At 37.3% G+C, this 22,450-nt stretch overlaps 3 protein-coding genes across 5 annotated transcripts; all 3 read left to right on the top strand.

The window, feature by feature from the left end:
- Positions 1–617: 617 nt before the first annotated feature.
- LOC114139160 (C-C chemokine receptor type 2-like) lies at positions 618–4,268 on the top strand. Its single transcript, XM_028008889.1, has 3 exons — positions 618–749; positions 2,601–2,768; positions 2,856–4,268. Exons 1-3 carry the CDS (start codon positions 743–745, stop codon positions 3,743–3,745), a joined length of 1,065 nt encoding a protein of 354 aa, XP_027864690.1. The 5' UTR covers positions 618–742; the 3' UTR covers positions 3,746–4,268.
- Positions 4,269–6,092: 1,824 nt separating this feature from the next.
- On the top strand, positions 6,093–10,904 carry LOC114139270 (C-C chemokine receptor type 3). 2 transcript variants are annotated; one of them, XM_028009101.1, is made up of 4 exons: positions 6,093–6,270; positions 9,237–9,373; positions 9,499–9,671; positions 9,883–10,904. In XM_028009101.1, exons 2-4 carry the CDS (start codon positions 9,241–9,243, stop codon positions 10,579–10,581), a joined length of 1,005 nt encoding a protein of 334 aa, XP_027864902.1. In that variant the 5' UTR covers positions 6,093–6,270; positions 9,237–9,240; the 3' UTR covers positions 10,582–10,904. The 2 variants fall into 2 exon arrangements, with proteins under 2 accessions (XP_027864902.1, XP_027864892.1); XM_028009091.1 differs by lacking the exon at positions 6,093–6,270 and adding an exon at positions 6,504–7,230.
- Positions 10,905–14,440: 3,536 nt separating this feature from the next.
- On the top strand, positions 14,441–22,206 carry LOC114142351 (C-C chemokine receptor type 4-like). Of its 2 annotated transcripts, none has more exons than XM_028013590.1 (2): positions 14,441–14,564; positions 19,508–22,206. In XM_028013590.1, the coding sequence occupies exons 1-2, from the start codon at positions 14,527–14,529 to the stop codon at positions 20,586–20,588; spliced, it is 1,119 nt and encodes a 372-aa protein (XP_027869391.1). In that variant the 5' UTR covers positions 14,441–14,526; the 3' UTR covers positions 20,589–22,206. The 2 variants fall into 2 exon arrangements, with proteins under 2 accessions (XP_027869391.1, XP_027869390.1); XM_028013589.1 differs by lacking the exon at positions 14,441–14,564 and adding an exon at positions 15,905–16,105.
- Positions 22,207–22,450: the final 244 nt, after the last annotated feature.

The raw sequence follows: 22,450 nt of genomic DNA, 5'->3' as shown, positions 1-22,450 counted from the left end.
CCGTGTTTCGGTTCAGTCTGTCCCTTTGACTGCTTCTGTCAGATATAGAGAAACTGTGGCTCTATATCTGCATAAAAATGACACCCAAAAGCAATATTTATAAAAGCAGAAAGAGGAACAAACATAAGAAGACAGTTATCATATCACGATAGAAGATAAATAAGTGTATATATATTTATAAAACTTATAACAAACTGTGTTTTTGCCGAATAATAAAATGGCCTGAAAACAGATTTTTGAGACAGAATGATCTTAAAAGATATACTGTTAATATTAAGACAAGAAACTGCAACTACACCAGTACAAGCTTGGTCACGTTTACTTGCTATGCAAATAATATTGCCCCCTTTGTTCCATTGTCACTATAGCCTGTATGGCAAAGAGCTTTTATATCAAAATCAGCAGGTATAATCAGCAAATACAACAAAAAGCTTTGTTGTATTTGTCAGTATCTGGCATGTTTTCTCACTTGTTTTACAAGTCATTGAGTTCTATATTCTGTCAGGTTGATGTCAGAAATGTAGAGATAAAGATCTCGCCCAGGGACGAACAGGAAACAACATCTGCACTTCAGTTTCTGACTGTTTCTATAGTCACATTATTAAGGCTGTGCTGGTTCGGAGGCAGTTCATCCTCTCTGCTCGTTTGAGGGCATCACAATCGCAGTCATTTAGAGGCAGGCAGACCTCATAAGCGAATTTGGATTTTATTTGATTGAAGAAGGTATCACTGAGACACCACCATGTCAAGTAAGTGCATTTCAACTAATAGAAATAACTTTCAAGTTTTTGTACTTTTTTTTTTTTTTTAACCTATACATATGTTTATTTTTTTAGAAGTTTTAATTTCAGTTGGGCTTAAATAAATTCAGAATGACTCATAAGAAAAAAAAAATGATTGAATATTCTCCATCTTTAGAAGTTAATTTTTCATTAAACAGGATTTGTGTGTTTGATTTTGTAAAGTAATACAGAACAAATGAGCACACAGAAACCTATGACCCATACTTATACAATTCATACCTCATGAGTCACACGCATGAGAAACAATATAAACGTACGTGGTGAAATAAAATGACGTGGAACAGTATTATTTATGTTCTTACCTTTGAATGCATTATCTGCAATAACCAGCAGATGGCGTAAAAGGTTTCATTATGAACTGTTTAAGAAGTTTGCCTCCAGGATGTCAGCAGTGTAAGCAGCTAGATGTGTTTGGTTTACAGATTGTTTACATACAAGTTTGTGTTGTGGTGCTTATTGGATAATTCACACACACACAACAATACAGGCTAGGACTTTGTGCTTCTGTTTCAATAAAAATTCTTATAAATATATGCTATTGGCCTCTGATGACCTCAGGTGACCTGAGCACGTCATTGTATCCGGATCGCTCGGATTTGTTCTGTACCCTGCAAAAGAGTTCATAACACTTTACGGTTTTAGAATTTTGTCACATTAAACCCACAAAATTTATTGCACTTTATGTGTTTTTGTGTTAGACCAACAAAAGTATAGTGGTTAATAACTATGAAGTGAAAAGAAAATAACATGCTGATTTTAAAAAATGTTAGCATAAAAAATCTGAAATGTGTTAACCCTGTTTAATTTTTTTTTAAACCCCAAATAAAATCTAGTGCATTGCAGTGCAATTGCAGTCAGTCACATAATAAATAAGGAGTCCACAATCCACATGTGTGTTATTTAACCTCAGTAAAAAAACAGCTGTTGTCTAAAGGCATCAGAAGTTTTTAGAAGCACTGAAGAATAAAGAGCATCATACAGGCCAAGGAACACAGCAGGCAGGTCTGGTATAAAACCATGGAGATGCCTAAAGTGGTTTTAGGCTTTAAAACAATATCTCAAGCTTTGAACATTGGATTTAGACTACAACTGGTTTCATGCCTTATTTATTTTTATAAACTGAACTGAGGTTTACTAAGCAGAACTAAGACCCAAATTTAGAAATGTACCAATTTCCTGTTTTCGTTGAGATTATGATGTAGACCAGTTCTTGTATTTTTTTTCTAAGGAAATTAAATGACATTACAGATGCTTTCTCTATTTTACCACTAAGTCAGATGTCCCCATACTATGCATATATTATTATTTTTGTATTACCTCAAAAGCCATATTGACGTACTTCCTGCAGTTTAAAGTGTTCGTAGACGAAAAATAGTGGGCACCTAAAGCTCACCGCATCTAGAAAACAGGAACAAAAAAAGTATTTTGGGGCAAAGTTAGGACAGATTAACATTTTAACAATGCAAAAAAAAAAAATAAGGTGGTTGTTATATAAATTAAAATGCCTGAAAATGTTATCCAATAGAAGCAGATTAAAGTAATTTGGTGAAGCATCTGCAAACCAGTACCACAATTGACAACGCATTGCAAATTTCTTAATTTGTAGAAATGTATGGCTCAGGTTGGAGAATAAGCTGACATGACAACTACTAGTTGAGAATGCTAATACAAACCACATATTTTGTTTCTATAAATTGAAAACCAGCTTCCTTTGGATGAACATGTGAATATTTTTGCAAGAACTTTTGAATGAACTGACAATGAGATTGATGTTTGATGAAAAATCTCTGTTTACAGACATCACTGAAGACCCCTTCGAAGAAGTCACGTCGGCTGATTATTCAGGCTATTACGACTACGATATAAACAGTACCCACTTTGTATGTGAGCAGGATGATATGAGGACATTTAGTAAGGGGTTTCTGGTGACTATCTACACTTTGGTGTTCATCCTGGGCTTCTTAGGTAAGTGTATAAATAAAGCTCCAAAGACACTCTTACTACAAACAATTCTGCCAGAAACTAACATGTTGATCTCTTTCTTTTTGAAAGGAAATGGCCTGGTCGTCTGTGTCCTAGTGAAACACCGCAACCAGACCAACATGACTGACATGTGTCTCTTCAACCTGGCCTTCTCTGATCTCCTCTTCCTCCTGACGCTCCCATTCTACATTCACTACACTCTGATTGGCAAGTGGACCTTCGGTGACTTCATGTGTCGTTTCCTGTCCTGCTCCCACCACACCGGCTTCTTCAGCAGCATCTTCTTCATGGTTATCATGACGCTGGACCGCTATGTGGTTATCATGTACGCTCACAAGGTGGCACGGTATCGTACAACAAAGGCGTGTTTTTCTCTGATCGTGTTGATTTGGATCGTGAGCTTCTGCGTGTCTCTTCCAACCTTCATCTTTACAAAGTTAGAAAATGATGGCGAAACAGTCGGCTGTTTTTACAGACCGGAAAGTGAAATCTGGGTCTATTACGATCTGTTTGCTACAAATATTCTGGGTCTCTTGATTCCCATGCTGGTGATGGTGGCTTGCTACTCGAGGATAATCCCCACTCTGGTGAAAATGAGGACGGCCAAAAGGCACAGAATCGTCAAGCTCATCATCTCCATAGTCATCGTTTTCTTCCTGTTCTGGGCTCCGTATCACATTTCCCGCTTCTTGAAGTTCCTGTATTCCACAGACCTAATGGCCAGCGGCTGCAGTGTGGAGATGAACCTCAAGGTGTCAACCATAGTGTCCGAGGCAATCGCGTACACACACTGCTGCCTGAACCCCATCATATATGCCTTCGTGGGACAAAAGTTTATGAGACGAGCCATGCACTTGCTGAAGAAATGGGCACCTGGCCCAGTGAGTTTCAAGGAGAGCTCATTCAGGAGAAGTTCAGTTATGTCCAGATCCTCTGTCACCTCCACTGTCATCATGTAGGAGCTACAAGTGGACATACTCTGACTTTGGATATTGGTAGAGACTAATCAGGCACTCCAGGCCACTTGGTGTCCTTGTTGTGGTTTCATCCTTAAGACGACAACGTTCATCAGTATCTAATCTTAAATACAATCTCTGTACATCCTTTGAACCCTTTGTATTTTGTTTTAACCAAGACACTTCCTCCTCCTTATGACGTTGGATGCAGAAAGGGCATCAGACCAAGCCTACAGTTTGGAACAGCTTGCAACCACAAAGATCTTCACAGCCACTTCAGATACCACAGTTTTGTTATTTCTTCCTCACACCTTTATAATAATAATAAAAACGTCTTCCAGCAGAGAGCTTTTGCATCCTGCTCTGCACGGTGTTTTGCATTCACTGAATAATTTTTGCTTACTGTGCAGTTGAACAATCTATAGGACATTTTCAAAAGTTATCAAAAAGAGTTGTATTGTTTTCCTGTCTGCTGTAATATGTTCTGCTTTTTTTTTTAATAAAACGACTTTCCAGAGTTTTCAAATCTGTCATATTTTCACTTAAGAATGTTTGAGGTAGTATGTGATCTTTCTCTCAGTTGATGTGGCAGTCTGCTTCGTAGGAGGATTGCTCATCTGAAGACTGGAAGGCAAGTGGGACTTTTTTCTCCTTTTATCTGCCAGATTAGCAAAATCTGCTAGCTTTTGCATCGTGTTAGCTACTTTCATATATTGATGTAGATGGTAAAACCGAGAGAAGAGGCATGCACCGAGTGGAGCTCCTGCAAGACAAGGTATTGCAGAATATTTTTTGGTGTACAGATATTTCCTTTATTTTGCCACATAGGACATTTTGAAATTCACCAACCTCTCCGGGAGATTTTGGGATGTGCATCTCTTTCTTCCCAAAGCACTGCTATAAACGGTCGCAAGTCAAATCATCAACACAAGAAGTCAAACATTTCATTGCTGAGGAGAAACTTAATGCAATATGAACACAGACATTGATGAAAAAAAAAACAAAAACAAAAAAATATCCTTTCATTTTTTTCTACTCAAACTATGGGTGCTTAGCAAAAGTACTTTTTCACATATTCAATATGTATGTGCGTCAAATAGCTCAGGTTATAACAGGAAGTAAGATTAGCTACTGTAACTATGTGGATGATACACAGCTGTACATTACAATGTCACCAGGTGACTCTGAACCCATCCAAGCACTGAACAAATCCTTAGTGGTGGATGTGCCAAAACTTTCTTCAGTTGAATAGAAACAAAACTGAAATGATTCTCTTTGTACCTAAAGAAAGATAATCAATGAAACATTAATCAACATTCTGATGTGTAACAACAACAAAATGTAATGTTTCAGTTGTTGACTGTGTGTTTCATGACTTTGTATTTTTGTGTTTTTATGATGTAAAGTGCTTTGAAATGCCTTGTTGCTGAAAGATGCTATACAAATAAAATTTTATTGATTTAATTGATTTTGTCACATTATAACTGCACATTTTCTGATTTTATCTGATAAAGCATGAATATGAATCAGAAGAGTAAGGATACTGGAACTGTTCCTTCTTGTAGGCGTGTCTCGTCCTCCAGTCCTTTGAGACTCTGGAGGACGTCCTTTGAGACGCATGTTAGAGGCTAACATGTTAGCCTCTAACATGTTTTCTAACAGGCTTTGCTAATATGTAGCTCCATCCACCTTCCAATGAGGTCTGACCATGTTCCCTGCATTTGCTAAAGAGCAGCATCGTCTCGGCATGGTGTTCTGCATGTAGGCCTAATGGTTCAGCTTTGTTCTCATCTAATCAACGCGTCTCAATATTGAGCTCTACATGCTTTGTGCCAAAATACAAATACTGCTTCTTGTGGCTTTCTTTCAATGATCACTTTCTTCAAGCCATTCTTTTTTAAAAGCCAAATTTGTGGAGCATCCAGCTAGTAGTAGATTCATCCTCCTGAGCTACGGCTTTCTGCAGCTACTCAGGAGTTACCATTGGCCTTTTGGCTGCCTCTCAATTTAAGCTTTGTGTTGACTTTCAAGCAAAATCCCAATGAAATACATACACATTTGGGGTTACTAAGATTAAAGAATTTTAAAAAGTTCAGGCGTTATGGAAGACAATGTACTGTATAACTTTTACGTAGTAAGACTGTTAATTTCTGCAAATCCCTGTCAAAGGTGATGAAAAGTTTGCTGTTTTGGAATAAAGATTAAAGACAAGACCCTTCAAAGATCTCTCTGATATGAGCAAAGAAAACAGCAAAGCTCCCCATGAGCAGACATTTCCGCCCCCTCCAGTTCTTTCTGTACACATCAAGGGAGAATTCTCAGAATACCGCACTGACACCTCTGTGCAGGTTTAACACGATGCAGAGGAAACAACAAAACCCAGAGTTCACGTTACCAGAAATGAGCCTCGCTGCAGGATTTGTCACAAAATCTTTGCAAGCAAGTGGCAGGATGACAATGAAATCTTGATGCGCAGCTCAGCAACACACACACACAGCTCAGTAGCAGTGACTTTGGCAGCCAGTGTGGTAAGTGCCTCAATATCTCAATTTCTAAACTTTTAGTTGCCATTTGGAACACTTGCTTTTCGTTCACCACTTAAATATTTTTTTATTTTTTCTCCGAAGAGTTTTTGCGGTGCTAGTGGCTCGTATTTTTTCCACAGTAGGCAGACAGGAAGGAGAGTGAGGAGAGGGGAAGACATGCGGCAAAGGTCGTCGGGACCGGGAGTCGAACCCGCGACGTCCGTGTCTAGGACTAAGGCCTCCAAACGTGGGGCGTGCTAACCCCCTGCACCACCACAGCACGCCCCTCCTACACCTTAAGCACATAGCGTAGTTGGTGATTTTGTTTGCACTTGTGGCTGAGCTGCCTACCTGTGTGTGTGCGCGCGCTTGTGTTTTCGCGTAAGCAAAGTCAGCCACAGGAAGTGAGGGTCGGCATAAGTGTCAAAGCGAGTGGTTCAGGGTATGTTGATTGTGAAAGAAAAATGTCTGAGATGTGGTTTATAAGATCACATGATTTTGATTATGGTCACAACAGTAGGAAGTTTGCGCTGCACGTGTTTCTGTAATTACAACTCATTCAGAGGAGTAAGAATCTCTAGAAGAGATTCAGCGATACAGTGAATTTGTTTCAGATTCATACAACTGCTTACTCGACTTCTAAAAAGTGTGAAGGATAGGCCTTTCCAGTGTGACTCATTAAATGATGATGGTATCTGAAGTTCAGCTTAAAAGGGCAGAAAAGTCCAGACACACTAATACAAATTACCCCCCAGCTCAGTGTCAACTTGTACAGCATCCAGTCCTCGTGGTGGTGAGGAAGGACGTGGTGTTCTGTGAAATTGGGAGGCATGCTGCGTGCCACGGTTGTTTCATGAAGATTTCTGAAAGGAATTTTAACAGACAACTCAGAGATAATTAGTTGTATTTATTTTTTTATATCACAAGACGGGAGTATCAGGAGTCAAATGACAGAATGGGAAAGTAAGTACTGATGTACAAAATTATATTTGGATGTTTTGTCCGCTTTGGTTTGTTATGAAAGTATATTCCAATTATTAATATCATAGAGACTCAATAAGACAAAATGCCTGTTTGTTTACCTTTTGACCACGAAAGTACAAACTCCACTCAGTATGTCTAATGTAAACTCTCTTTGCTTGAGAGAAGGCTTACAAAACTGGGATGTTTGGTGACAGGAAACGGCACCTGTTGCGCACTGAAAAAATGTTTTTCATTAAAATGGAAAAAGAAATTGTAACATCTGAATTGCATGTGTCCAATGTTTCGTTGATGTATCAGATATAATGATGTCTTTGCTGTTAATTGTAAAGTCAAATTTGAAGATTTTGCAGAGATAAATAAGGAGTTCAAATGTCAAAGATTACATATTTACAGTGCCATGGAAAACTATTTGTCCACTTACATCTGTTTATCAGATTTTGCTGTTTTGTGTCACTTAAATTTTTTAGATTATTAAATAATTTTACTTGCTGCAACACCAAGGCGGCAGCAACAAGAGTTTGTGATAACTGGAAATAAATCTTAAATCTGGACCCACTCTTCTCTACTGAATTATTTTTGATTCAGCTACAGTGGAGTGTTTTCAGACATGAATGTCCTGTTTAAGGTCATACCGCAGCATCTCAATCAGATTTAAGTTAAAAGTTTGACAAGGGCTCTCCAGAACAGTTTTTTTTTTGTTTGTTTTATTTTACTTTAGGAGTCATTCAGAGGTGGACAGGCTGGTTGTACTTGAATGATTATTCTACTCCATTACGCAAGAATAACTGAGAGATCACAAATTGCCAACACTCTCCTTTAGGAATCTCTGACAGAACGGCAAATGCTTCCAACAAGTGGTCCAGGTTCTGAAACAGAAAAGCAGCCCCTGGTTACCACACTACTTTCAATTAATTCTTTTTTTTTTTTCTGGGTGCTAAATTAGTCCTACACCAGATGTAGAAGGACGCACAACTTCCCAAACGTCCCACAGAATATTTTCACAAAAGTTTTTACAAATCATCAAGATGTTTCTTGGTAAATGCTCTTTTAATTTAGCAGAGCCTCTTGCCTTGGAACTCTCCCAAGGCATCTTTTTTTTTCTTATTGTTGAACCATAAATGTACTTGAACTAATGCAGCTGACGTCTGCAGTCCTTAAAATGTAGTTCAAGGTTATATTATGACCTCCTAGATGAACTGTCAATGAGCAATAAAATATGTTTTTTTGTTCTCTGCTTTGCTAGAATCCCAAAGCCTTGCGAAGGGCTATTTGACCCTTTATTATTTAAAGATTTTGTTGGCTCTAATAGCCTTTGTTTGAAAGTAGTTCGACAGGAAAGAGAGTAATAAGAGAGAGGGAAGACATGCGGCAAATGTCGTCAGGCTGGGAATCAAACCTTTGACCACTACTTTGAGGACTAAGGCCTCCATACATGGGGTGTGATTTGTCCTTGCGCCACCACAGCAACCCTTTATTGACAAGCAGATATCAATAACTGTTTTTTCTTATGTACTCTTGAATCTTTTCAAGACCAGGCACTTTTTGAGATCGTTTAGCCTACTTCCTGTTACCAAACAGGCTCTAGCTGAATAATTTCCTGATTTCATGGCAATGTCAGTAATCACTAGTCAAGTGTGTGACTAGTGGAACCAAGGTCAATTTAAAAGAAAGGAGATTAAGTGCAAATTTGTGATTTACTGATTGTATAAATTCTTTTTCATATATTACCACATTATTCAGGATAGCTTTTTTTTTTTATTAAATCATCATTTGAAAGTGACCTTGGTATTTATTTAGGTTCTCATTGTCTGATATTCACATCTAAAACATTTACGTGTGACAAAATCCATAAAGAAAACATAAAACTTTAAGGAGGTAAACACTACACAGTTTATTTTTTTTTATGTTAAGGAATATGATTGGGTTTTATCTTTCATTATCTGTTCATTGTTTTATTGACGAAGGTTCTGTTCTGTCTCACACAGCACTATGAACGTAACGGAGAATTTGACCGAATATTATGACTATGATTCCGACTGCAATGAAACAAGTTGGGTCTTCACCAGTGGATCTGTGCTCATCCCTGTTCTTTACTACATGTTGTTCTGTGTGGGCCTAATAGGTAAGATCACACACACAAAAGTAACATGCAAAAACGGAATATGATATCTTAGATAGACATATCTTTTTGATTTGGATTGTCTAACATTAAAAAGCTAAGACATTTTATTTTAATTTGCTTCACAGGAAATGCTATAGTTCTCTGGGTTCTCCTCCGGTACACAAAGATAAGGACTATGACTGACGTGTTCCTCCTAAACTTGGTCCTATCTGACCTTTTAATGGCTGTATCTCTGCCTGTCTGGGTCCACGTTGCCCAGAGCCTTCCATCCTGCAAACTGGCTACAGGATTCTATCAAGTGAGACAAATTTTCAATAAAAAAATAAATAAAAAAAATGTTAAAAATCTCAGAAACTAGACCTTTTTTAATGGTAACAAGCAGTATTTAAATGTATATACAAAAAACAACAAATCACCCCCTAAGTAAATTACAGAACATCTAACCAGTTTTGCTTCATATTCTGTCACATCCTGTTCTCACTGTACTTTCTTTCTGCCCCTCCAAACAGTTGGGTTTCTACAGCGGGACGTTCTTTGTGACCATGATGAGCGTGGACCGCTACCTCGCAATCGTCCACGCTGTGGCAGCCATGCGAAAGCGGACCCTTCGCTACGGACTCATCGCCAGTGTCATCATCTGGGTCGCATCTGTGGTCTTGGCAACCCCACATGTGGTCTTTGCCAGCTTAGAGTCACTGGACAATGAAAGCTTCCAGTGCCATCCCATCTACCCAGAGGAAACCGAGTCGTCGTGGAAAATGCAGCGAAATTTCACAGAGAACGTGGTGGCCCTTTTTCTCTGTCTTCCTGTCATTATTTTTTGCTACGTGAATATCCTCGTGGTGGTCTCCAAATCCAGGAACTCCAAAAGGGACAAAGCAATCAAGTTGATTTTCATTGTTGTGTGTCTGTTTGTGCTGTGCTGGGTGCCCTACAACATCATAGTCTTCCTGAAGACACTGCAGCCAATGTCTGAATACCTAAACAACTGCGAGTCGTCACAGGCCATCGATGCAGCCATGGTCTTTGCTGAGATCATTGCTCTGTCTCACTGCTGCGTAAATCCAGTCATCTACGCATTCGTTGGGGAGAAGTTCAGGAAGACGTTGGCCAAAGTGCTTTCCAAGTATTTCCGTTGGAATTACCAGAGCACCAGCCAAACCACAGACAACGAGACCTCTAACACACCTGTACGATCAGATTATTGAAACTGGGTCATCGTTGTGATCGAGACGGGATGTGCAGTGCTTCTTTGTTTCTCTGCACCGAGAGACTAAATAGATAAAAGTGCGTGTGTGTAAGACGGCATGGTGGCAGTGGTTATGGCGGAGGGGGAGGTCACGCGGTTTCAGCTTGCAAAGGTTTCGGCGCATGAAACAAGTTCTTCCTTGTCACATGCAAGATGATGACTCATTCGGAAAGTGTGCAAGAATTACCTGAAACATTTAAATGCGAACTCCAACCAACCCATGTCTTTCTGTCGTTCTGTTCAGCATTTAACAAGAAGTACAAAGAGCAGATAAAAAAAAAAAATTCATCACTTTTATATATATATATATATATATATATACAGTATATGGTTTGAATGTACAGAAGACCATTAAGATTAGATGCAAATGTTTTTTTTATTTTGTATAAATAGTGCTGTTTGTGTATACCAAAATGTATTAAATTGTATCTGTGGTGTTGTTTGTCAGCTTCCTTTTCAATAAATGTCAAATGCCTTTCACCCACAGAGTCTTTCAAGATCTTGATATGTGTTTGATAAGCTCTTTCTGTATCATAAATGTAGTTCAAACTTTTCCAAAATCTTCAACTATTGAACATCTTACATCTCATGTTTTAGATGAACCAGCAAGTTACCAGTTTCAAAAGATTTCAAGTACTTTGTAATGATTCAAAGACTTGTTCTGTTTTTTCTCTAATTTATCAGGGGTAACATTCATTCAAGCTAACCTAATCTTGTATGAAAAAGGGAATTTTTAAAAAAAATATCAAGGCTGAATTTCTGCACCCTCTTCTTTGCATTATTGTTTTATTTCAGCCATATTGGATGGCTTTTTGAGTAGGGACACTGCACTTTGATGATTGTCATGTAAACATACCAAATCAACACATACTAAAAACTCTGGTGATAAAGTTTTACTTACCGTACTTTAGTTGAGATTTTAGACAACCCAGGGCTGCACCAATGCTATTGATGAAATTGTTCAGCGGACTAATGAAAAAGTTCCAATAATAAAAACAGCACAAAACAAAGAAATTGTGGATCATTTCACAATTGTCACACAGTTCCTATAGCATTCATAATGGAGAAATCAATAAGGTACTGTTCAGTAAATACTTAGTAATCATAATTAAAGAATCTGTGTTATTTTTGAACATTTATTATAATTTAATATTCCATCGCAATTCGTATTTCCTTTCTGTCATCTCTAGACATATCCTGTCCAGGAGTGACACTGAAAACCTAACACAAGGCTGGAAGGCTGGAGTAATTTGATTCTTTACTATCATGAAATCCACAAATGCAGTTGAAAGCCCTCAGCTGATCCAAAATGCTGCAGTGACATTTCTGATGAAAATTAAAGAGAGAGATTATATTTCTCTTGTTTCAGCTTCTCTTATTGGTTCTCTGTGAAATACAGAATAAAATTTAAAATTCTCCTTCTCCTAAAGCCCTTAATAATCGAGCTGCACCAAACAGAGATTTGATAGGTCCATATGCTCATTACAAAGCAATTTGCTCTCAGATTGCAGGTTTACTGATAGTTCTGAGAGTTTCAAAGAGCAGAAAGAGAGGCAAATCTTTTAGTTATCAAGCTCCCCTCCTGTGGAACCAGCTCTGTCTGCTTTGAAGACTAGGCTTAAAACTTTCCTTTCTGATAACGCTTTTAGTTAGACTGGATTAGGTGAACCTCAGCTATCTCTGTAGTTATGATGCTACAGGCATAGGCTACTTGAGGACAAATCAACAACTTTTCCTCACTTTCTTGTACTACTCTCCAATTAGCATCATTTGTTGCTATTTCAATTATTAATTTTATGTGTTTTTCTCTCTGTAGAAGCTACTCCAGTCCATCAGCTGCGACATAAAAGTAGTAGATCTTTCTGCTCATCTTCTACATCTACCTGAGTTCCCCTGATGTAAGGTTCAGGTTAAGTACTACACAAGCACAGGTCAGGGTCTTGTTTACGTGATTATTACCATCATTAGCTGTATAACCATCCTTTGGTTTTTAAAACATAAAACGTTGTCAAAACCCTCTGTATTAACAACATAAAGCCAAACATCATTTAATTTGAAAACACTGTGGTGAAATTTATGATGTTTGTGGTGTTGGAGTCAGTTTTGACCCTGTTATTACAAATGGTTTTAAAACAAGAATATTTACCCAAAGTTAGATGCCCCTAACACTGTTAGTTGACATGCATGCAAAATTCAGTTTGATGTTGATCACTTGAACAACAAGCAAAACCAAGAAAAAAACATATTTACAGCAAGTGAAGCTTTGATTCATATTTTTGGTAAAAAAATAAATAAAAAATGTGACCTAGGGAACAAAGCAGCATAGTGATTCAGATTAGGTGTTCTCCGAGGAAGACAATGATGTCAGCTACCAACCAGAAAACCGATACATCTGATGAAGATTTCACTGGTGAACAAATTGATCCCATTCCTGCTGAATTCTTTGGCTCCAAGGGTAGAAAGCTCCTGACATACAGGGCAGGAAAGCTGCTGTGGATGTTAAAATGATCCCTTTGGTCACAAGATTCACTGTGAGAAGAATTGTGACATCAATAGATGCTTTAATTTGTTCAGGTCATTGTCACTGAAAAAGGGTACTGATATGTTTTATGCTTTTCACGTTGTATTTGTATTAACAAAGTACAGTTAATAAAAACAAAGCAGTATTTTTCCTGAAATAAACATTAAGGTCAAATCTGACCGCAACCCCATACGGTATTCTAGTTAATCGTATTTTAAAAGTCAATAAACACAATAGATTTATTCAAGAGAAGGGTTCTAATAGTTCTCTGTAACGGTCAAATAATCAATCAATTATATATCTATGTCATTCTCTTAAGTTGCATTTTATTTTTTGCAAATTAAAAATGTGAAAGCTTGTCTAATCAGAAAATAAACATGCATCATAAAATGAAATTTTATGCAATGTAACTGTTTCTGTTTTTAATAAAAATGTTTCATTTTCAGTGTTTGGTTTTCCAATGCCAAATCTCCTTTTGGATGTCAATGCAAGCTGTCACCTTTTTAGCCTCATAGTAGCCCACCTTTGATCTGTATTTGAGATTTCCTGGATACCGCAGAATTGTTGGTGTGACATTTTTAAAAGGCTTTTTGATGCTTGGATCTTGGTGTGACGTCAGGTGAGAAACAAGGTTACGGTGTCTGGGGTGATGGTTACAATGAGCGTAGTGCAAAGCCATATGTCATTGACAGTAACCTAGAAAGAAGACAATGTGGTATAGAGCGTGCTTATTGTGTGATAGGTGAGAATTCCACAGGACATTGTATTGCCTTTGAGTGGTATTTCCATTTTCATCCTGTCATGATTTGCAGAGTGTGTCTTTGTGTGTTATACCTTAAAGCCAACCAGAAAGCCAGCCTGCCCAATAAATTTAATTGTGTCTGAAGGCTGTGTCTTACAGTGACTAGCAGCATTTGCAAAAACCCAAATTTTCTCCTCAACCTGAAAGAGTACAACTTCCTATTCAGGTTAAGATATGTATTTCCTATAAGAGGCCATGTTTTGAAACTACTTGTACAGACTGCAGCACTGTCTATTTTGGTAGTATCACTCTTGTGCAAAACATGCATAACCCATCATGCCCTGCAACCTTCCATCTATGTGCATTTGCAGGATTTGGTCAAAGTCACTATGTATTTAGACGAGCATATGTGGACTTGCGGCTACATGTGGGTTTTTGTTTTAAAGTTTCAAAAGCTGACTGAGGAAGTACAAAACCATATCATTTATACACAGGCCCACCTGCCTCTCTGGTCTAGGGGGTGGGGAGTGCTTTGAGAGGTGTATAAACCTTTTCACACATTCATACTGGCTGACTGATCATATCGGATACACAGCTGAGACACTTTTGATATTACTGATTACTTTATTTCTTGAAGCAAAATGAATTCGACAGAAAGTGATCTTTTCACCAGTGATGGGTAGGTTTCTGTTCAATTTGTATGCAAAAGTTTCAAACATATAGTTTTAATACAAAAATATGCTGTAAAAAATTTTGTGTCGCTGAATTTTACTCTTATTTGATTTTTGCCATTGTTTGATTTGTACAGTATTTACTTGTAGTCACACAAAGAATAATTTTGTGTGTGTTTTTTTATTTATTTTCACCTAAAGAACATGCAGGACATACAATGCTATTTTTAACCTTTGATACATTACAGAAAACAAACTGAGCAGATTTGGATTTAAAATTATTTTAATTTAACCGGAAAAAATACTGATAATATGCATAACTACATATAATGAGCATAAGCCCATACAGACATTTCCTTTTTTATTTACAGTGTAAGAAAAATTGCATGTTGAGAGCGGATCGTTTTGTTTTCAATAATTATTTTTGCCTTCAATGTCTTTTACTTTAATTTGTGTTAAGCTTTTTCCCATGTCTCCACTGGTATTTTGGCCCATTCATTTTTGAGGTTGGACACTCTACCTGCAAACTCCATGATATTCACCTTCTTTCACAATTCCTCTACTGCATTTAAGTCGGGGCAATGTCGACTCACTCTTAAATGTTCATTTTACTTTCAAATTAAGATTACTTTCAGTCTAAATCAGTCAGGGGTATAAAGAAGGATTACTCAACCACGCCAATTCATCTGTCATCACATACATTATTCATTTTTCTTTCAAACCCGAGTATGCTTATAAGAAACCATTGAGCAAAATGCATAAAAACAAACCCATATGACTTATTTTAACATTTTTCACTTACCTGCGTTGTCGTGAGATAATCATCGGCAAGTTGTAAAATGAAGTGATCCCTGCCGTGATGTGGTTCTAGATCTGAGTCACTGTAAAAGACAAAAAAAAAAAAAAAAAAAAAAAACCCTTCATTTGTCAAGCAAGATCGTCTGTGGTTTATTTATTAATTTTTATTATATTTAAACTTAAAACAACTTACATATGATATAATTACACTATCAAAAAATCAGTACATTATAGACAGTTTAACCTCATATGTGTTTGGTTAAAGATTTTTATCTTAAACCGCTTTTCTTTTCCCTGTGCGGTTTGTCTAACCACAGATGCACTTTTTTTTTCTTTTTAATCATAAAATATTTATAGTCCGTGTTATTTCTGATTCGTGACTTTTTCTTGCCAGGAAACACATACGACATTTAAAGAATGTTTGCTAAGCACAATTCAGCCGACAAAAGGTCCTAATTTTTGTTTCAGTTCTTGATTTTGTGCAGAAGTAGCACTGCCTTGCTTTAATCTAGAAGGAAAAAAAAAAAAAAAAAACTAGGAGGAGAAAAGATAAATTCCTAGACAGACATCTGATCCAAGGCGTCGTTTTGGCTGCAGTCTGTGGGCGTTCAGATGGGATTCTTATTGAAAGTGCGATCGGCGGTTTTCTTCCTCAGAAACTGGGTCGTGGAACCCTTTTGTCAGCTGAACAGATGAATCCCCCAGCTGTGACAGCTTTCACTTTTACTCTCTCTAATACTGGCACACCTGGGTAAGGAAAAAAAAAAGTAAAGCTACGCGTTTTATTTCTTGTTTTAGCTGAGGTCTTTAAAGCACTAAAGTCTTGAAAGCTCAACTAGTCGCTGCTAGCCTTTGGCCTACCTATCTACTTTCATTTCAGGAAGATGTTTACTTGCAGTTCAGTTTCACTTTAGCTGCGTCTAAGTTTTATGATGCATACTATCGCAATTTTATTTTGGTGATAGATTTGTAACTCCTTCTCTGACCGAGGCTATATACGTTCTGTGTTGTATTTGCATATTTGGCTACATATGTAGAAATAATAATAATAATAATAATAATAATAATAATAATAATAATAATAATAATTAAAAACAACTCCCAAGCAGGTTTAGTCTGATTAAAAACAGAAATAACACCAGAACTGGTGTATGGTTATATTTACAGTATATAGAAAGAACTTTAAAATAGGGGCAGATACATCTAGACAGAAAAGTCTGCAGCCGGATCGATTTTAATCTTAAAAGCAACAGCTGTGTTTTCAGCTGCAGAGACCTTCAAAGGACCTCGCAGGAAAACAGCCACATTTTGACATGTCTAAAAATGTTTCAATGTGTTGAAGTTATTTATTCTCAAACTGCGTGGTTGTTGCAGTTCATATCAAATGAAGTTTAAACACACCCGGTTAAAATATTACTCTTTACCACAGAAAATGAGACCAGGAAAAGTTATTTCCAAGCTTTTTCTGCCTTTTAATTTAACACACCTTCTTTATTATTCAGCTGAACAACAGACAAATCTGTTCAAGAGAAAACATAAAAGAGAAAAATAAATAAATAAAAAAAACCTTGCTATAAGCTGGGTGCATAAGAGTTCACAACCATACTTTGTTGATTTCTTTCCAGGTTTCAGAGTCGTCGTAAGTAGTCAGGCAATTTATTTATTGAGAATCTGATTAAGAATCTGAAATGGATATGAGCTACTCGAAAGTTTTTCCCAGAATTTCCTCATTTGCATGCTTTAGCATGTAAACGAGTCTAGTTTATTTATACCACTTTTTACAATTTAAAATACATGCCTATATGCAATATAAACAACACAAGTGCTGTAAAGAAACAAATTTCAATGCAGTAAGAATTAGGAACGCCTTTGTAAGCAGATACATTCCAAGCTGTCTCTTAAAAATCTCAGAGGTGGTTGAAGATAATTGAAAGGCTTGTTGTGGAAACGCATTCCATTACATCTGCTGTGAAGGACAACAAGTAAATACAGATCAGATCAGCTAACCTAAAGGACGTACTGCAAGTGAAGCTAGTCAGACAGAAATATAAGTTACTGTCTCTATACCATGAAGACCACAAACTTTAACATGGATCCTGCAGAGATCAGAGTTATGTGATAGAAACTTATCAGCAGCTGGAGATCATAAACAAAGTAAATATAAAGTCTTCACATACAAAGAGGTTGCAAAGGATGAAATGGATAACCTGTGTAAAGGTAACAGTGAAAATCTCAGTATTAGATGCAGAGTGAATGAAGTAGCCAATAATGAAAGCAGTGACATTACTAAAACTGACATTTTGTTCCAGTCACAAAAAACAACTCTCAACTCACAGTGAAAAATAGCGGTGACACTTTGCTGTTGCTATTCTTCAGATAAACTAGAACTTTATCTTGAATCTTGAATAATAAATGTCAGTTTGAAGAACACTTTATAAATGACCCAACCAGAGTTCTCTGCTATATATGGGTGAAGACGGGTGTGGATTTCCACACAATATGATAGATATCGACAACAAGCATCAGGCAGATTGTGTGCTGGAAATTAACTATGTGATTCATAAAACATGAGTTTAGAGGTGCGCAGACATATGTAACCAAGCTCTTATTGTTTATTATTATAATTATTACTGTCATTATTTGTGTTTTCCTCTCTAACTGCTTGTTCATTTCTAAGTTGAATTGTACAGGGTATAATAATTAAAGGTAGAAAAAGTCTCAAAATGATTTATCCTATATTGTGTGCGGATTTGTTTTACACCCACTAAATTATTCATACTCCTGTCAGATTTGAGTTAAAAGCTCATAATCTTTTAATTTAAAAACATATTCCTCCTGCCTGGCAGTGATAGAAGCATTTTGGAGTGGTCCAACTAGAACCCATGGAAACGCCTTAAGTAGAGAAATATTAAATATCAGAAAAATACACCAACTTGACTGACTTGATCTCTAAATTATTCGGCTTAAATCATGCAATCATGACTAGACAGACGTTCAGTGTGACGTTCGCACAGTGTGGCATGTTCAAGGGAGGATTGGTTTAGTGTGTAAGAAACTCCAGACACGGATTGATGTCCCCAGTGTTAAAATGACTGCCTTATAAACATATGAATGTTGGTGTGGTGGTTGACTCTCAAACAGGCTAAAGGTTTACGTGTCTAAGTGGTCAGCGGCTCAGGAGTACAACAGGGGGCTGTACTCACACTGGTGTTTTTCAGTCAGACTTTCAGTACAAGTCAGAGTCCTATCATTTGTAAAAAAAATACTCAGATGACTCTGCAGTTGTCTGGTTGATATATGGATGAGAGGCCGAGCATAGAGAGCATAGTGGACCCCTTTGTAACGTGGTTTGGGAACTCGTCTTGAATGTTGAAATAAAAGATTTTTGTTTGATTTTACAAAGCATAAGTTTCTATCAAAATTTGTTTTAATTGAGGAAAATGTCAGCTTCACATCACAGTAACCTAACAACTGGGTTTCTTCAGATGTGGTGCGGCACTGTCCAAAACCACAGCCACTGACAAATACTCTATGAAGGGATTTAGTTAATGAGAGCTCCATCAACATGGACTTGACTGCATAAAATAGTGGGAGACAAATTGTGGAAACAAAGATTATTTCTTTAATAGTCATTTCTAGAGGACTGTTCCAATATGGACTCAATGAAGCTCAGAAAGAGGACACAGTCTGATTAGTTGCATGTGCAGTCATACATGGACAGTTGCCACAGACTTAATTATTTTACACTTTGGGTAGGCACTGAAGTTTATTCCAGCTCAACCCGAGGATGATGAACATTGTTTTCTAATACAATCCTAGCATTTTTAAATTCTTTTAAAATTGCTATTTGTAAAGAACAACAACATGTACTTTGTAGCCATGTTTTGAGTCAGGCACAGAATAGGGATACATGGTGATAGTCTAGTAATGACTTCCTTTGCTGTTTGATTCACAGCTAGCAATTTCAAAGAAGGTGCAACATATTTCTTTCTCTGTTCTGTGTTATATTTAACTGGGAGAAAAAAATGGGATCAATCTAAATCGGCAGGTCAAGCTTCGATGAAAATCAGTATTCAGAAAAACCCCATCAGTGTGAAAATGAAATATTTTGAAAATACTGATCACTTATCTTTGTTTCTCTTTTTCCTTCTAGGTATAATTCTTCTATGCCCTTTACTGATGGCACCACAATTGAATATTTCTATCCAGGGGAGGACGAAGACTTTCAAACATGCTATTATGTGCGACATGGGGCTTACTTTCTTCCACCCCTCTATGCCATTTTCTTCCTCTTAGGTCTCCTTGGAAACTCTTTAGTAATCTGGGTCATCGCTTGCGGGGTTAGACTCCGTAGCATGACTGATGTGTGCCTGGTCAACTTGGCCATCGCTGACCTTCTCATGGTGTGCTCTCTTCCCTTCCTCGCCCACCAAGCCAGAGACCAGTGGCTGTTTGGAGATGCTATGTGCAAGATGGTCCTGGGCATTTATCACATTGCCTTTTACTGTGGAATCTTTTTCATTTGTCTGATGAGCATCGATCGTTACTTGGCCATAGTGCACGCAGTTTACGCCCTTAAAGCACGCACACGCACCTGTGGCATTGCGGCAGCTGCTGTTACGTGGTTGGCTGGCTTTTTGGCCTCTTTTCCTGACCTGATCTTCCTCAAAACTCAAACATCTGTCAACGGTTCTCAGTACTGCTACCCTGAGTATCCCCAAACATCACCCAACGATGTGTCCGGCAACCTTCATTTCTGGAGAGTGTTTAGTCTCTTGAAAATGAACATTCTGGGCCTGTTTATCCCAATTTTCATCCTAGGCTTCTGCTACTCTCAGATCATTTGCAGGTTGCTATCAACCCAGTCTTCCAAGAAGCAGGCCATCCGTTTGGTAGTCGTAGTGGTGGCCGTTTTCTTCTGCTGTTGGGTTCCTTACAACGTGGTGGCCTTCTTTAAAACACTGGAACTTCTGCAGGTCTACGCCACATGTGAAAGCAGCAAGGCCGTCAGACTGGCTTTACAGATTACAGAAGTCATCGCGTACTCCCACAGCTGTCTCAATCCCATTCTGTATGTCTTTGTCGGGGAGAAGTTCAGGAGGCACCTCGTAAGGCTGATAAACAGAGCTCCATGCAGCCTGTGCCAGGTGATCAAGATGTACATTCCTCAAGACAGAGGTACCTCGGTGTACTCGCAAACTACCAGCGTGGACGAAAGGAACACTGTGGTGTGATCTGGAACTGTAAATTTAAATTCTGTTACTTATACCAATATGTTTGTGAACATCTTTTATACACAGACTGTTCATGTGAAGTCAGATAGGTCACGCTAGTTTCAAGTTAACGGTGAAATACCTTTGACTTGTTTTCTTGTTATGACGAATGATGGTTTATATGTAGAAACTAGACTGAATGTAATACTTTCCCATGCACAGTGTCTTTTAGTGAACCTTGTATTTCTTAATGTGCAGCATTTTAAAATATCTTCCGTAAAAGTGTTTCTGTCAAAGTCTTACATTTTATAATCTCAATGTAAAGCTGTAAATAAAGTTTTATGCTCAGACTTTTAATACTTATGTTGCATTCCATTCCAATTTTGAATGAAAAAATCTGCTGTTTATTTTCTGCCATTTCATTTGGTTTGGAAGAATTTGGCTCCTAAAACCTGCTTTTTTAGGGATTTGACATTTTCTTTGTTGTTCACTTGCAGTTAATTTATTTTGGGAAATTGCAGAATTAACTATTTATTTTTCTTGAATTTGGATTGTCAACAGCTAGCTAAAACCAATAACCTTTACAAATCTTAATATATGCAGTATAAAGGTGTAAAAGTTAGAAAAGTCAATAAACTATTAGAGTCAAAAAGAGCAAACTTAGGTTGGTCAAAGTTAACTTGCTTAAATTAAAAAACTTTTACATCACAGTAGTAGTTTAGATGTAATGTCATATCATAGACAGTGTGTAATAAACAACAAAGATTATTTTTTAAAAAATCAGACATGTTACTACAAAACAGGAAATGAATCAACTTTATAAGCAACTTTTTATATGTAATCACTTGGGTAAGTCTGTTTTAATATACATACTTTGTAAAACACATAGGCCTCATTTAGATTTAGACGTAAAATGTATGTCCCCATAAAATTCTTACTAAATTTATTTGAGGCTGCGGTTATCACGCTTGCTTGTCCTACCACAGTTTTTCTTTCCACCTGACTTTCTACTAATAGGCGTTGATGCATCAATCTTTGAACAGGCAGCTTCTTTTGCATAGTGGGATACTATACCTGTGGTGGTTTTCAGTGGCTCAGTATTTGCCAAGTAAGCAGTCTTCCCCATATGCATGTAGATCGTAACACAACATTTCTGATTTAAAACAATCTTTTTTATTATTGATTGGATATAATATTTGTAATTTCTGTGGTTTCGGCTGCACGCTTTTTTGGATGACATTCTAGGTTATTGTGATGTACCTGTGTTTACGCTATGCATTTTATTAGACAGACTGCAGATTGTCGAGAAACTGAAAACACGACAACATGTGTCTGCAAACATCACATCAGAAATATTTTTGAGCTGAACTAAAATCTCTCTTCCTGAGATAAGTGTAAAACCCTCACGTGCAGCAACTGTGTTGTTATCATTCACTGTAATCATCCATTAGCAAAATAAACTGAGAAGATAAATTACAAATAAAGATCGCTATAGAGTTCTCGGTTTGCTTTTTTGAGATTGGTGCACAGTATGAAGCCTCTAATGCAACCTGCAGCGTTAGCTTGGTAGATTCAGAAACATGTTCTGCAGAGGATCTGTACCTCACCTCAACCTTAAAAAAAAAAAAAAACCACAACCTGAAAGCGGAAACATATAACCAAGCTGTGAGTTTAACCTTTTTAGGCTTTGCAAACGCTCAATAACGTTTTTTTTTTTTTTTTTGAAATTTTATTTTTTATTGCTCATGTATGTTTTTATACACAGCAGCTGTTGCTTTTGAAAAAAAAAATACAATTCACTATCTGACAAAGGATAAAGTTTACTAATTCAGAAATGGCAAAAAGAAAAATTAATAATGAATGAAGCCAAAGCAGCAATAGTT

The sequence above is a fragment of the Xiphophorus couchianus genome, chromosome 3 (genome assembly GCF_001444195.1).
Source record: "Xiphophorus couchianus chromosome 3, X_couchianus-1.0, whole genome shotgun sequence".
Taxonomy (NCBI): Eukaryota; Metazoa; Chordata; class Actinopteri; order Cyprinodontiformes; family Poeciliidae; genus Xiphophorus; species Xiphophorus couchianus.
Note: the sequence above shows the minus strand (reverse complement) of the source record. Positions and strands in the feature narration are given on the sequence as shown.

Bases quoted from the DNA above. Each gene is read 5' to 3' on its own strand.
- LOC114139160 (XM_028008889.1), top strand. The intron at 2,769-2,855 runs GTAAGTGTATAA...TCTTTTTGAAAG, and splicing joins GTTCATCCTGGGCTTCTTAG to GAAATGGCCTGGTCGTCTGT.
- LOC114139270 (XM_028009091.1), top strand. The intron at 9,374-9,498 runs GTAAGATCACAC...TTTGCTTCACAG, and splicing joins GTTCTGTGTGGGCCTAATAG to GAAATGCTATAGTTCTCTGG. The intron at 9,672-9,882 runs GTGAGACAAATT...CCCTCCAAACAG, and splicing joins TGGCTACAGGATTCTATCAA to TTGGGTTTCTACAGCGGGAC.
- LOC114142351 (XM_028013589.1), top strand. From the start codon at position 16,047: ATGAATCCCCCAGCTGTGACAGCTTTCACTTTTACTCTCTCTAATACT. The intron at 16,106-19,507 runs GTAAGGAAAAAA...TTTTCCTTCTAG, and splicing joins TCTAATACTGGCACACCTGG to GTATAATTCTTCTATGCCCT.